Genomic DNA, 14,271 nt, shown 5'->3' with positions numbered 1-14,271 from the left:
ACACAGGTCCTCCTTCTGCCCACCTTCCCACAGGTCCAGGGAGCCATGGGAACAAGGGGCAAGCCGACCCGCTCCCACACACTCCTGCCTAGAGCCCTGTGCTGGGCGCCTGGCACTCAGGATTCAAGGCCCAGATCCAGAGCCCGCGTGGACCCCTTGCCCGGGCTCCCCTCCCAGGGTGGACGCTGGGCCTTCCTGCGGCTGTCGGCAGGGTACAGATGGGGCATGGTGTGGCCGTCGCTAACGTCTGCAGGCCTGGATAGGAGCACCCACGGAGCCCACGGGCCCCTCTGCCCCTGCCCCATCTCACCCAGCCCGGGGGCGGCGGACAGCTCCCCGGCCCTGACCCACTTGGGGCCTGCCTGCAGGAGCCTCTCCAAGTGGCATTTGACCAGAGGCTTAGTGAGTGGGTGAAGGATGATGTGAATGGTCTGAAGTGAAAATGACACCCCTCCGGCGACGAGGCGGAGACTTATGATCACGTGCCGCTGTCGGGGCTGGGGGCAGGGCCCGAGAGAGCAGGAGAGCAAGAGAGAGGTTCTTCCCATGGTCGAAGCGGGGAAGGGAGGGCAGGCCTGGGGCCATGGCCCCTGTCCCCCCCCAGCCCTCCGCCCCTCTGCAGGGGTCCACGCCCTCCTTCTGCAGGCCTGTCCGCCTGTGGACACGGGGTAGGCCTGTGGGGACGGCAGGGGCAGAAAAGGGAGGCAGCTGGCTGCTGTCCCCAGAACTGCATGTCCACTTTGCCTGCTCGTGGGCCAGAAGGAGGGCTGGAGCAGGTGTGGGGTGGTGGCTCCGTCAGCTCCATCCTGGGCTTGGGAACAAGGGCGGCACTTGATGAGGTGACACAGCGTCCCCAGGGCCAGAGTGACAGGACCATGCACGGTGGTTAGGATGGCAGGTTCTGGGATCGTCTTGCCTGGGCCTGTCTGAATCCCTGCTGGGTGACTCTGGGCAGTGACTTAACTTCTCTGTGCCCCGTCTCCTCAGCTACAAGATGAGGACAGGGAGGGCCTCTCTCGTTGGGTCACGGTGAGGACCAGCGAAGCTGCACTTGGAAAGCACTCAGGATGACACAGGGCAGCAGTGAGGGCTGGGGGACTGTTACTTATTACGATTTGTCACCGCTGCAGGGGTGCGCCTGATAGAACCCGGGCGGGCGGGCAGATGGGCACACAACAGGAGGGGACAGCAGCAAGGCAGGTGGCTTCAAAGCCACTGGTGCTTGGCTGTGGGCCCCATCAAGCCCCTGAGCAAGACGACAGCGGGTCTCAGAGCCTGAGGCAGCCTCGGGCTGCAGGTGGGGACTGACGGTCACGCGTGCTGGGAGGCCAGGCCTGTGGCTGATGTCCCAGGCCTGCCTCGGTACCGTGTAGAGCACAGAAAGCCAGGAGTGACCTCGGTAGGAGCCGTTTTAAGAAGCAATAATGAAAAATGAACAGCTCGTTTGGACTCTGGAAGATCCTGCTCCAACATCTGCCACAAAAATCTGTATGTGCTGCCAGCTGCAGGCCTCTGGCTGCGAATGGGAAGAACATTCACTACCCAGGGTGTCCGGGTCCCGAGGGGAGGGAGGGACACTAGGGGACACTAGGGAGGGCCACGTCTGCCAGGTCTGCCAGGCCAAGCAGCGTTGGCCCCTTTTTACTTGTAAAAAAGGGAAGAGGCATCTCACGGGGTCCCAGGCTCGTCCAGCACACCCACCTCCAACTCTTTAAGAGCTCGGGCCTCCTCCAGCCCAATCCCACCCCCTCCCCCCACTCCAGACTTTCTCTGGTGCGGACAAGTCACCTGGACAGGGGTGCCAAGCGCGCAGGCATTTCTCCATTTGGAAGCTACCTTGCATTTTCCCATCTGGGAAATCGCTTCAGTGATTCTGAAACTTAACATTGCTCATGCAGCAATAACAAGTGTTAACGAAGCAGTAAGACACTCCCAGCCTGAGAGTGAGCCTTGAGCACTGAGGCCTCCGGCCGGGCTGGGCAGGGACTCTGCTCAGCCCTCAGGGCCGATGGCTCCAGGCAGGAACAGGCAACCCCAGCCACTCTGCCCAGCTCCCCATCTCCCTCTCTCTCCCTACCTACCTTCTTCCCTTCCTTCCTAGCTTCCATCTTTCCATCTCTCGGTCTCATCTGTCTGTCCACGCATCAGTCACCTGCATTTCTCTCTATCTCCCTATGTATCTGTATTATTCTACTATCAGCTTGCTTTTCTTTCTCTCTTTCTCTCTCTCTTTCCTTCCTTCCTTCCTTCCTTCCTTCCTTCCTTCCTTCCTTCCTTCCTTCCTTCCTTCCTTCCTTCCTTCCTTCCTTCCTTCCTTCCTTCCTTCCTTTCTTTCTTTCTTTCTTTCTTTCTTTCTTTCTTTCTTTCTTTCTTTCTTCATTGCTTTCTTTCTATCAGCTGTCTGTCTCTCTATCTACAGTCTTGCCCATGTTTTCTGTAAATCCTGTTGCAGTTAAATCCTCAGCCTTGCCTGGGGCACTTCCAGGAAGCATGGACTGTTCCTTGCTAACTCACTTGGTGCAGAGCTGGCCCGTGGGACAGGCACAAAGAGGCACTTAATGAAGGCTTCTGGATGGTGAGGAAGCACTGAGGCCAAAAGATGGAATCACTCACAGGTTGCAAAGCGCAAAGCCAAGCACTGATGTGCTGGCGGGAACCAGGACAGAGCATCTGCCTCTCCTGCATCCATCCACCTGGTATGTCCTCTGCGAGCCCTCAGTGTCACCTTTCCTAACCCAGCCGCCCCCTGTGGAGCAGGTTCTGGAAGCCCATCCATCTGGTTGAGCCTAACTAGGTGGGCATTAGTTTAAAATTGATGTTAGACTTTAAACTCATCCCAAACGTGGACCAGTGCGCCTCCTCCATCCCGTCTGCTGGCATCCTTTTTCCCCTCTTTTGTTACCCTCTGAAATGTCAGGTGTACGTGGGGGAGGTAGGAACCAGAGAGAAGCAGGAATGGGGGAGAAGGAGGCCTGTCTGCGCAGCCCACAGATGCAGAGAGGGAGAGGATCCACTCTCAGAAGGGTGCACACACCAGCCTGGATCAGTAGCTACAGCACCGCCAGACACAGAATCCAACGGCCACCGAACGAGGGAGAGGTGGGACGGCGGGAGTGGCCGGTGGACAGACAGACAGACGGACAGACAGGTGGCTGGCTATGGTAATAGACAAGAGATGGATAAAGGATAAAACCTGAGTCTAACAGAGTTTTTTTGCGAGCAGAGTCAGTAAATTTGGGGCATCCTTTGGCCCAATCCTGATTTATTTTCTTTTTGCAAGAAGGAGCTCTTGCGGGTTTAGAATGACAGCATCGCCCATGGCGTTGGTCACTGGGACCAAAGGAGCTTCGATCGGTGACCTTGAGGCCCCGCTGCACGCACCTGTCTTCTGTGTCCCTTCACGGGGCGGCCAGTGGTGGGTCCCATCTTTTCCTGGCTGTTCCATGCTGCTCTCCTGGTTCTCGCCGCCCGGAGCACGGCCGCCGCCTGCAGAGGGGGCAGCCCTCCCATCCACGTCTTCAATGTTGCCGGCGCCTGGCTGGCCAGAATCACAGCCCTTGCGCACCCTGGGAGGGGAGAGGGACCTCAGGCATTCTCAGCAGACATTCCTACCCCCCCCCCCCCACGTCAGAGTCAGGGTGGAAGACCGTGCTCCACGGGTGAGCAGCACGCCTGGGCAGCAGGGGAGAAGGGGGCTCCTGGTCCCCAAATGCCAGTGCCTGGTAAATGAATAAACTGCCCTGGGGTGAATAAGCTACAGCCCTGCCCTTCCGAAAGAACCCTGGGCTCTGGGGCCTGAGATAAGCAGCCACACTCCGCGGCCGCACCTCCTCGAATCTATTCCAGCTAACCCGAGACCTTTCCACAAGCGGGCGGAGGGCTTACTGGATGAGAGCTGCATGCCGGGGGGGTGGGGGGTGGGGGTGGGGGTTCAGGCCTGGTCTCCCTGACAGAGGTGCAACAGTTACTCCTGCAGACCCACAACCTCTGCAGGAACGCTCTGCAGGAACGTGAGCCAGACCTCAGCCTCGGCCAGTGTGAGGGACACAGAGTCTCATCTGTGTGAGGTTCCCCCCGACTCATCATCTGAAACTGCTTGTGGAGACAAATGATCTGTTAGGCTGCTTGGGAATAGCAGTTTTCATCGTACGTGGAAATGGTGGTCAACAGTGAAACTCTAACCAGAAATGGGGGAGCTTTCCATGCACCCCCCCTCCCCCCAGCATCTGGATGAAGGCCTGGGTGGGAAAGACCTACCTTAACCACTTGGTTCGGAACCACGTCCTGATGTCGTCCAAAGTGACGGGGCCGCTCCAGACACTCTGCAGCTGCCTGTGGGTCCCTAGGTAGGACGTGGTTAGTGGGGAGACGTACATGGGGTACCCCAGAGGCTGGTCACAGGAGGAATTAATCAAGTTTCGGAGGACCTGCTTGTTGTTCTGGATGCTTCCACGCTCTGGGTTGCGGTTGCGAAGGAATATGAGCTCTTGCTGCTGCCCGGCCCAGAGGCCACGGACACATTCTTTGTTAACCTGCGGGTCGGGGAAGGAACGGGGAGGAGAGAGGGCGATGGCGCATGTTTTCAGTCTGCTGGCTTTACCCCACAGACCGTGAGGAGGGCTGTGGGTCTGAATATTGGTGACTACGCCACCCTGGCCTGAAGCCGTTTCCACGGTCAGGCCAGAAGAGCGGTCCTAGAAAATGGGTATGATGCCACTTTCATGGGGAAACATGGCTAAAAGAAAGTTGTTGTTTTTGATCCAGTGGTTTGAAGCGATACAAAGAGAAGAAATACTGGTTAGAAAGCCTTCAGGTCCAGGAATAGGTTATTAAGTTCTGGAAGTTTAGAGAACTAGGGAGTGTTTACAAATAAGCCAGATCCTGACCCTCATCTACATGGGCGCCTACCAGGACTTCTTGCCAAAGCCTCTGCCTACACACTAGTTCTCAGGGGCAGGAATGACCCTGGCCCCCTGGCCCGCCTCTGCTCCCCCAAGACCGTGTCCCTGAAAGAGAAGCTAGCCCAGGGACGCGAGCGCTGGTACCAGCCGGGAGGTAGGGCCACTGTACCTTGATAACCTTGAAGCTCAGGAAGCTCCTGTGGAGCATGATGACCTTGTACTCATGTGTGCCCTCATCTACCACGTGCCGCAGGGTGAGCAGCTCCTCCTTGTTGGACAGCACGGCGCCCCTCCAGGCTGGGTCACCCTCGTGGCAGATCACTACTTTCTTCTCGAAGGATTGGATGGCCTCATAGAGGACCCCTGGGTCTTCATACTCGTCGGGGCAGGTGAACTGGTCCTGGGGGAAGGAGGTCCGTCTGTGAGCTCAGGGAGGACCAGAGAGCTGACCCGGGGGTGAGTGTGCAGATGGTGACTCAGCCGATGACCCCAAGAGCCACGCCCACATCCACGTGGACTCTCTTCCCACTCTCCTTCCGAATCCCGAGCTGGGTAGGGGATACCTCCTCCTCCCACTGTCCTAACTGCTGGCACGTGCCCAGGAAAACAGCATTGTGGCTTAGGTTTGGGCATTTGAGATGTCATTTTCTCTGGCCTAGCGGAGTATCCCCACCTCCTAGCCGCTCTCGAGGGCCAGTGGCCGCTGGCTGATGTCAAGAATATCTGGGTGGCCTCGATGCTTAGTTACCCAAGTAACACACCCACTCACAAATGTCATACCAAGAAAAGGGACCTGAAATGTCTTGTTTGCTCCCTAATGTTTCAGACTTACCTTTTAAAAAAAAAAATGGATTTTTTAAAAACTTTTTAATTTTCTTACCTGGTGAAGCTTCAGGGACATCCTGATGGCTGGAGCAACAACCTTATGCAGAAGGTCCATGTCGGCAAATACCCACTCATCTCGTGCGGTGATTCTGAAGTCACCTTTGAAGAGGGCGTGAAGGCCATACAGGAAAGAATCCAGGCTGTAAAGCAAAGTCCGACTTAACGTTCGCTCACACTGAACAGTGTTCAGAAACTTGTCACTCTGAGCAAGGTCCGAGGCTCCCATCTGTCATGTCAAGAATGACCGTCATGCCTTGCAAAGGCTGACCGAGGTGGAGTGCACCAATGCCCAGACCCTCCAGACAACCAGCATAATGGCCAGCCTCAGAAACTGTGACCCCCGCCCCCGGGTCCCTCATGCTGAGCTCCGAGAGTGAGGGTGCAGGTCCTGGTCACTGCACGTCCTGATGCAGTCCTTACGGCTGGTCTGTTCCAGGACTCCCAGAAGTGCCCTTCTCAGGGGGTGACTGACAGGGCCCCCTGGGGGGCAGCCCAGAGCTTGGGCTGTTCTCCTCTGGTTTCTTGGTATCACTAGCAGGCTATGTGACTCGCAATAAAAACTGGATTCTACCACAAGGTGGAGAGGAAGAAAATGAAACCCAGTGGAATCTCGAATGAGCCACTCGGATTCTCCGAGCACATCTGCTTCCCAGCCGCACCCCTGGGTGAATGACTGTGGAAGTGGCCTCATGGGGGCGGGGGGGGGGGGTTAAAATGAATGACCGAAGGGTTTCTCAGGATTATCCGGGTTTTCACGTTTCCAGGCTTTTCCTGCTCACCTTCCATTTCCTGCACATAATTGAGCATTGCCTGGATCGAGAACACAAGAGTCCACCCGAGGGGAATCTCCCACGGTCTGGGCGCTTTACAGTTGGGATGAACGTCGGGGAACCCAGCTTTGGGAAGGCCACGGATCCTGTACAATGGGAGCAGGAAGAGGTGTTCTTCCTACTTTATTTCCACGAGTATTCTCAGTCGAACAACCCTGGCCTCTTACTGAGGTGGTTATGAGGTGGGTATAAAGCAAAAGCAGTCCTGATAGGGCTGAATTGGGACAGAATGAGCAGGAAAATGCATGAGAAGGACAATCTCTGAGGATGGCTGCTCGGAAGGATTTAATGAGTTGGCTCACCGAGCCAGACTTTTGATGCAACACAGCACATTAGACCTGCACGTCAGGGGAATCATTCCAATTGATGGCTATTTTAGCATTTCATGGCAAAACGTACCACTATCATTAATTTCCTTCTGGAACTCTCTTGAGAGGGATGCCGAGGCTTCGAGTCAGAGCAGACTGTGGGAAACGGAAGTAACTGAGGTCTAGGCAGGTGGGGCTCAGGGTGCTGTGGTCTGGAGGAGCCCAGAAACTTCCAGAAAGAGTTCTGGGAGGCACCCTTCTCCAAAGGCTCTCCCCTCACGGAACAAAGACTTCCTGGGGCTGCGAGCTTTAGCGACCGCCTGGGAGGCACCGAGGAGGGAGCTACAAGACAGCAGGGCCGGGATGCAGCACGGCGAATGCCAAGAGCAGAAGCCTTATAGTAATGAGCACTACCTGCTGTTGGCTGAAAACATCCGAAAATGCCCCTGTCATCAGATGGGAGCTAAGCACTGAAAAGGAACAGCTAAGTGGAAGGACATGGGTGGGTGTTCTTCTGGAAAGGATGAGGAACGCCATGTTGCTTGCACACACAGGAAGACAAAACACTCCTCCAGACGTGGGGATGGGGATGGTGGCAAAGGAAGATTAAGGGACTTTAAGGGACTCGCCCAGATACCCAGAGCGCCCTCTGCAGACCAGAGAGCAGAGCAAGGAGTTCAAGGCGCCAGGCTCTCGTTTGCTCCGTGCAGGTGCAGGGTAACCACAGACTGCTTAACTCATCAGGAGGGAAAACACCACTTCCATGCGAAGGCCCCCGGCAACAGATGCTTTACTTGTCATTTTTGGAGGGGAGAAAATGACCTTGTTGGACCTAATGCTGTTCTTTTAAAATGATTCTCAATGTAGGAAACAAACCCTGAATCAGAATTCCACTGGACTGGTGGTATTATCCTTAGCACCTTAAAGGTAACGGCATCCTGAAAGAAAGGTGTTTCATTATCCTTAAGAGAATGAGGAGGAGGAAGGCAGAGGGATGTGATGAGCTGGGGAGGGCTCTGAGGGGCAGAGCCAGGTCTCTGGGACACCTGCAGCATGTTTCGGATTTGGAGGTTCATTAGTGCTTTGTCTTTTTTAAGATTCCACCGAGTGACACCGAGCTCCCACCCCCAGGCCAAGAGCTGGAGTGGGGAAAGAGTACCATATCTGAGTCAATCAAGGTTGGCCTTCATGGGGACTAAACAGCCACCTCCTATCCCCCCTCCAACTCCCCCCCACCCGACCTGGGATGTTGGTGAGACATGCTGTCTCACCTATCCTATCACAGAGTTTGCTGGCCAGGCAATCACCCGTGCAGGGGCAGCTGTGTCCAGATGTGTGGGATTAGGTACAGGCCAAGGCAGACCGGGTCCCAGAAGAAACCGGACACGTGTATAATAGTGTGTTAAAGACGCATATGCACACGTACAGAACCAAAGACCACGGTGCAGAGATAAGCATGGGCTTCCAAGGCACTGAATGCAGGCTAAAATTTCAATAAAAATAGCACTAGAAACACATTACTCTTTAATATGATGATGAGTAGCTAGTGCTTGAGTGCATTTTCTTTTTAAGGGAAAAGACTGGTATGTATTGTTTAGGCTGTAAGACCACGCCACTCAACCTGAGAACACGTCTAGTGTCCTGGCCCTCCAGCTGACCCTGTGAGAGGGACGGTGTCTGCACTGCTTCCCACCTGGTCCTGAGCCCCTCTCCTGCAAGGTTCCATCCATGCTCCCCAGGCCGAGGACTGGAGTCATGATCTTGCCTTTCTCACGGCATGTGCATGTGTGCGCGTGTGTGCACGTGTGTGCATAAGCATGTGTGCGTTAGAACAGACGTTCCAGCCTCTGGCTTGGCATGACTCTGCAGCCCCAGCAGACACCAACGACCATAAAGCTGGGTCTCCAAGGATGCTCTGATTGCCCAAACTCCCCGTGCTTGTCTTTCTGGTTCCTGACCCAGCTTCCTATGAACAATGACGTGACTGACGCATACGGATGAGAGGCTGGGGTCGTTGGTACCTAAGCACCGTGGCTCCCAGCCCCTCTAGAAAAGGCTGTTTTCTGGCTTGAGGCTCTGGCTGTCACTTGCAGAGCCGGCCACTGCCGGTATGCGAGCTTGGCCCAAGGCTTACGCTTTAACTGGCCCTGCTCCTCTCAGCACCCCTGCCATCAACTTTCACAGCAAGGACAATTTGAGGATGGCAAGTAGAAGCAAAGGCTGTTTGTTTTCACCATCTTGTGACTCCGCTTTCTTTATTCACAGAGTCCTCCCCCTGGATGTATTCTAGCCTGAGGTTTCTTATGCCCCTCTAAGCCCCACTTTTGTTCGACATCACTGATGGGCTTAGCCCATCCCTCATCTCTACCCTCTCTCACTGGTTCTCAACTGCTGGCAATTTAGGTCCCTGGGGGCCATTTGGAAACCTTTTTGTATGTCACAACCGGGGCGGGGAGGAGGGCGGTGGTGTGTTCTGGCACCTAGTAGGGAGAAGTCGGGCAGGTTTGCTGCAACAAAGCAACAAAGAACCATGCAGCCCAAAGGTTCATCGTGCCTCTGCTGAGAAGCTACGCTTCCTGAGAAACAGCACCGCGTGAGGGAGGTCACAGATTTCCAGTTTTGGACAATGGGGTCATTATCTTGGATCCTGGCCTAAAATGAATTTTAGGGTTTGGGGGGAAACAACTTTAATGCCAGGATAGTTCCTGCAGGACTTGCAGTGGGCTCTCCAGAACAATGACTGATTTGTTCATTTTCGCTCCTTTCCAAACAGGCCCATAGACGGTGTTTACAGCTCAGCACCACGAAGAGCCTTCTGTTGCCGCGCGTCTCGCAGTAAACGGAGAGCTGGTAGACCATATGCGAACAATTAAGTGTGATTTGCAGGCTGGGTTTCCCTGTGCTTACTGATTAGTAACAGAGCTACATAGGGAGCTGGGCCTGTCCGCCTCAGTTGGTACTCCAGGCTCAGAGAGCACGTCCAGCTCGGGAGCCCAGCATGCCTTCGTGTGCTTTACTCACCCTGTGCAATTCAGCAACCTGCCCTGGTTTTGTGGCTAATTCCACCACCCCGGCCATATTCTCTGGCTAAAGATCCACCCCCACTCCCAGTACTAACGAACAACAATGGTCCAGGTGACTAGCACCACCTCTGAGCAACAGGAAGTGAAACAGAGGTTGGTAATTTCCATTTTTCTGATGGTTTGTGGATTACTAAGCCCTTTCCATCCCATTAGCTCAACTCATTCTCGTGGGTGCTTGCACAAGACATATTATTCCAGCCCTTTCCTTTAAGAGGAAATGGGCCAGAAAGGGATAAGAAAGAGGGTAGGACAGGTGGGAACAAACACTCTGTATCTCATGCCACGGAAGACGCGTCGGAGCAAAGCCACGGCTGCCTTCTGCTTCCACACCCGTCCAGGAAACCTCGCATCCAGGAAACCCAGCCTTGCGTCGAGAGCGTGTAGCTGGACCATCTTCTTACAGACCAGCCCAGAGGCTCTGTTAGAATGAACTAGCTCTTGAAGCTAGTCCATCGGTTTTAAAATCAAACCAGCCCCTGGATCCCAGCTACCTCCTACCTGGTGAAGAGCACTCTGACAGAAAGCAGTGGCATCCCTCAGGTAGGATCAAGGTGCTTCACTAGGTTTTAGAGTTCAGGTACCACACAGAGAGGCACCTATGGCCCCAAAGAGCTGGGAGCCAGAAACCTAAACCCAAGCTTCAATTTTGGCTCTGATACTTGTTGATACTGGCAAGTCCCTTGTCCTCATTATCATCTCTTTCTTTCTGCATTCATCCTTAAAATCAGGCTTGTCCAGGGAGATGTGGAGGCCGGGTGAGGGGCTGGCTAAGATCTCTTTACCTTGGGGACTGGGTGCACAAGTGTGGTTTCAGGACAATGGACACGGGTCAGTGGGGGGAGAGAACAAATCCACCCCAGTGTCCAGCATTCATCTGTCCGCCGGGACCCATGCCTGAGTCCTGAAAGATGCAGAAGACAAGTTCAAGAGAGCGGGAGCATTGAGAGCACAAGGCAGAAGTAACTCCCATCGGAGAGAGCCCAGGCCAGCAGGACAGAGGGTGGAGCATCCCTGAGCATGGACCACCGTGAGCTTCGGGAGCCGTGAGGCACATCAGCAGGCACCTTCAGCAGCTCTCGGCAGTACGACCGCACGCAGGAGCCATCCACAAAGAAAGTTTAGGGATGTGAGGAGGGTGGGGATGCTTGCCGCAGGGCTGGGGGCGATCTGAGGCATTCCTACAGAGACAGGGTTAATGGTGGCATAGAGTGGTGGTCAGGAGCAGGACTCTGGAGGTTGGGCAGGACTCCACCGTGGTGAAACCCTACGCCAGTCACTTCTCTGTGCCCTGGTTTTTCCAGCTGTATAAATGGGGCCAGTAACAGTACCTACCTCATCATCTCTCAAGCTTCCATAGAGGACGGAATGTGTAAACTCGCATCAAGCACTGAGCACTGTCCCCTGTACGTACATAAGTGTTTGCTGCTACCTTTAGTCTCATTTTAGCATAAGCTTCAGAAATAAACCAAAGGACGTTTATGCTGCAGAATCCCACCTAATAATAGGAAAGTAAGGGTGTGGCCTTCAGTGATGTTTTTTCAACTAAATGATGAAAGCGAGAAATCATTAAAAGGCAAGATTTGATAAAAAGCTTTTTAAAAATACATTTGAGGGGTCCCTGGGTGGCTCAGTCAGTTAAGCGTCTGCCTTTGGCTCGGGTCATGATCCCAGGGTCCTGGGATCGAGCCCCGAGTCGGGCTCCCTGCTCCGTGGGAAGCCTGCTTCTCCCTCTCCCATTCCCCCTGCTTGTGTTCCCTCTCTCGCTGTGTCTCTCTCTGTCAAATAAATAAAAAATAAAATCTAAAAAAAAAATAGAAAAATAAAAATACATTTGACCTCATGACGTTTTAACACCCAACACTTTTGTGCTCCTGAGCCTCTATATCGATGGGTCAACTGCCATTAGCCAGTGAAAGTGCTTCCCGAGGCCAGCCTTGGGACCCCAGGGGTCAGGCACAAGGCAGCCATTCAACATCGAAAGTAGATTTCCTGACCCAGTTCCTGAAGATCCTCACGTTGGTGGTTTATGAGGGGGCCTGGGGTCTATATTCTGATCAAGCTGCCCAGGTACTCCTGAGATCTGGGGCTCAGGGAACCAGAGAATCTGGGTGTCTCCTAAAGACGTCTAGCCATGTCAGAAAAGGAAGGGAGCCAGGACCACAGAGTGGAACCCATACACCAGGCCAAGATAGAAGACCTTCCCGTGCAGTATTACAATTCAAGGCCCCAGAAATGCTTGCTCCTTTTTCTAGGTTGCAAATTCTTTCCTATGCTTTAAACTTACAGGTTTTCTACATGCTCCAAGATTCTGACTTGAGCTGGATGACCTAATTTTAATCAGGATGTTGCATCATGTTTACTTTGTCTGTTTCTCCCCTAGATTCTAGCTTCTGAGTTTCCAACCACAGTCAAGCAAGTGGACCTCAATCTTGTTCTGCAAGATGAACCTGTAGGACGCCTGGCCCTCATTTAGGCATCATCTCCAGTGGAAGTTTGGGAGAAGAAAGTGAGATCGTGTCCTGGATTTCTGAAGAACACTGTTTTCCTCTGTCCACTGTGGTGAGAGGGGTGGGCAAATGGCAGCTGTGACCTCAGACCACAACAGTGACCCATGTGAGGGCTCTCAGTCTCCTGCACAGGCCTTGGCATGGCATACCTATGGCTGGCTTGTTTGCCTACCATTTTTCAAGACTATGTTGATCTTGAGGTTCACTATCCTCTTGGAACCCTAGTCTACTCCAAGAGCCAGTAATATATTTCTTCTTTAAGCAAACATGTTGCTGCTATAAAATGCCACCATCTTCTCACCTTTATCTCTATAAATGGAGAATTGGCCAGGATCTGCTCACCACTTTCCATGTAATTGAAGATAGCAATCAAGCTATGTTTTAGCTTGGGGTCAGTGAAACTATTTTGACTTCCTGCTAATGCATCCCTTTATGGATATGTGCCTTTCTTCAGTGGGAGACACGGTTCTCCAAAGAAGATGGGCCTCAAACTCCAAATCTAAAAAAAATTACCGGTATTTGCTTGGTACATCCATATTAACCCATTCTATCTCCAAAACACATTGACATTTTATTTTAAGACATTGTATATACTTGTGCTCTTGGCTCACTTTCATTCAGCATATCATTTAAGGTGATTCTCAATTTACTCATTCTCTCAATTTTGCATGTAGATATTTTTATTTCTTGAGGATTTCCATCAGTGCTGTGTCACTGTTGTAAAGTCAAAAATATTTCCCCAACAAATCCATCAAATAAAGCAGAGCTTATGACTTATGTTAGGCTGCTGTGTAAGACCCCTCTGGGGAGTCAGTGTTCGAAAATCCTCTGTTAACTCCTTAACATTAAATATGTGAAAATGACCCGTGAGGTCTCATAAAGTACACCTAAGGGCATATTCCTGATTTTAAAATTACATGAGGGTAGATTTCACACACGCACACACACAGAGCTCATGGGCCACACAAACTTTGAACATAGAGGTAACTACACTAAATAAAATATTAGCAAGTTGTGGGGCACCTGAGTGGCTCAGTCAGTTAGCATCTGACTCTTGATTTCAGCTCAGGTCATGATCTCAGGGCTGTGAGATGGAGTCCCACAACGGGCTCTGCATTGGGTGTTGGAGCCTGCTTAAGATTCTCTCTCTCCTTCTCCCTCTGCACCCCTCCCCTCTCCCTCTCTCTAAGAAAAAAAAAAAATTTGCAAGTTGAATTCATCATTGTATAAAAAGAATAATATATCATGACCAAAGAGAGGTTATCTCAGAATTCTAAGGATATTTCAGGAAGAAGAACTCTATTAATGTAACTCATAACTTTAATAGATTTAAGAAGAAGAATATCATCTGAATGTGTGCCCCCACATTTTAAAATAATTCAACATCCTTTCCTGATAAAAGTTTCATTACCAGGAAGAGGAGGAAATTCCCCGACTTGATAAAATGGTCTATTACAAACCTAAAACAAACCTTACTTTTTAATGCTAAAATATTCCTCTTGTTCCCTGTAACATGTGGATTAAGGCAAGGATGCTGTGGTAGGCAGAATAAGGGGCCCCCAAAGATGTCCATATCCTAATCCCTGAAACCTGGGAGTACATGACCTTAAAGAGCAGAAGGAATTTTGCACATATGATTAAGAATTTGGAGATGGGGAGATTATCCCGGACTATCTCGGTGGGCCCAAAGTACTCACAGGGATCCTTGTGAGGGAAAGAAGGAAGCAGGAGAAGAGTTTGAGTCAGACAGAGATCAA

General features: G+C 52.5%; 1 protein-coding gene across 3 annotated transcripts in view; it reads right to left on the bottom strand.

Moving 5' to 3' along the window:
* The window catches only part of PCNX2 (pecanex 2), a 297,035-nt gene that overhangs the window by 7,749 nt on the left and 275,015 nt on the right, over positions 1 to 14,271 (bottom strand). For all 3 annotated transcript variants that reach the window (XM_027596146.2, XM_027596147.2, XM_027596148.2), the window contains 4 exons: positions 5,782 to 5,926; positions 5,071 to 5,301; positions 4,258 to 4,532; positions 3,382 to 3,566 (listed from right to left, as the gene is read on the bottom strand). In XM_027596146.2, coding sequence (XP_027451947.2) covers positions 3,382 to 3,566; positions 4,258 to 4,532; positions 5,071 to 5,301; positions 5,782 to 5,926 — 836 coding nt within the window. The remainder of the gene's footprint in view (positions 1 to 3,381; positions 3,567 to 4,257; positions 4,533 to 5,070; positions 5,302 to 5,781; positions 5,927 to 14,271) is intronic.

The sequence above is a fragment of the Zalophus californianus genome, chromosome 15 (assembly GCF_009762305.2).
Source record: "Zalophus californianus isolate mZalCal1 chromosome 15, mZalCal1.pri.v2, whole genome shotgun sequence".
Classification (NCBI taxonomy): domain Eukaryota; kingdom Metazoa; phylum Chordata; class Mammalia; order Carnivora; family Otariidae; genus Zalophus; species Zalophus californianus.
This window is presented reverse-complemented; position numbering and strand designations above follow the sequence as displayed.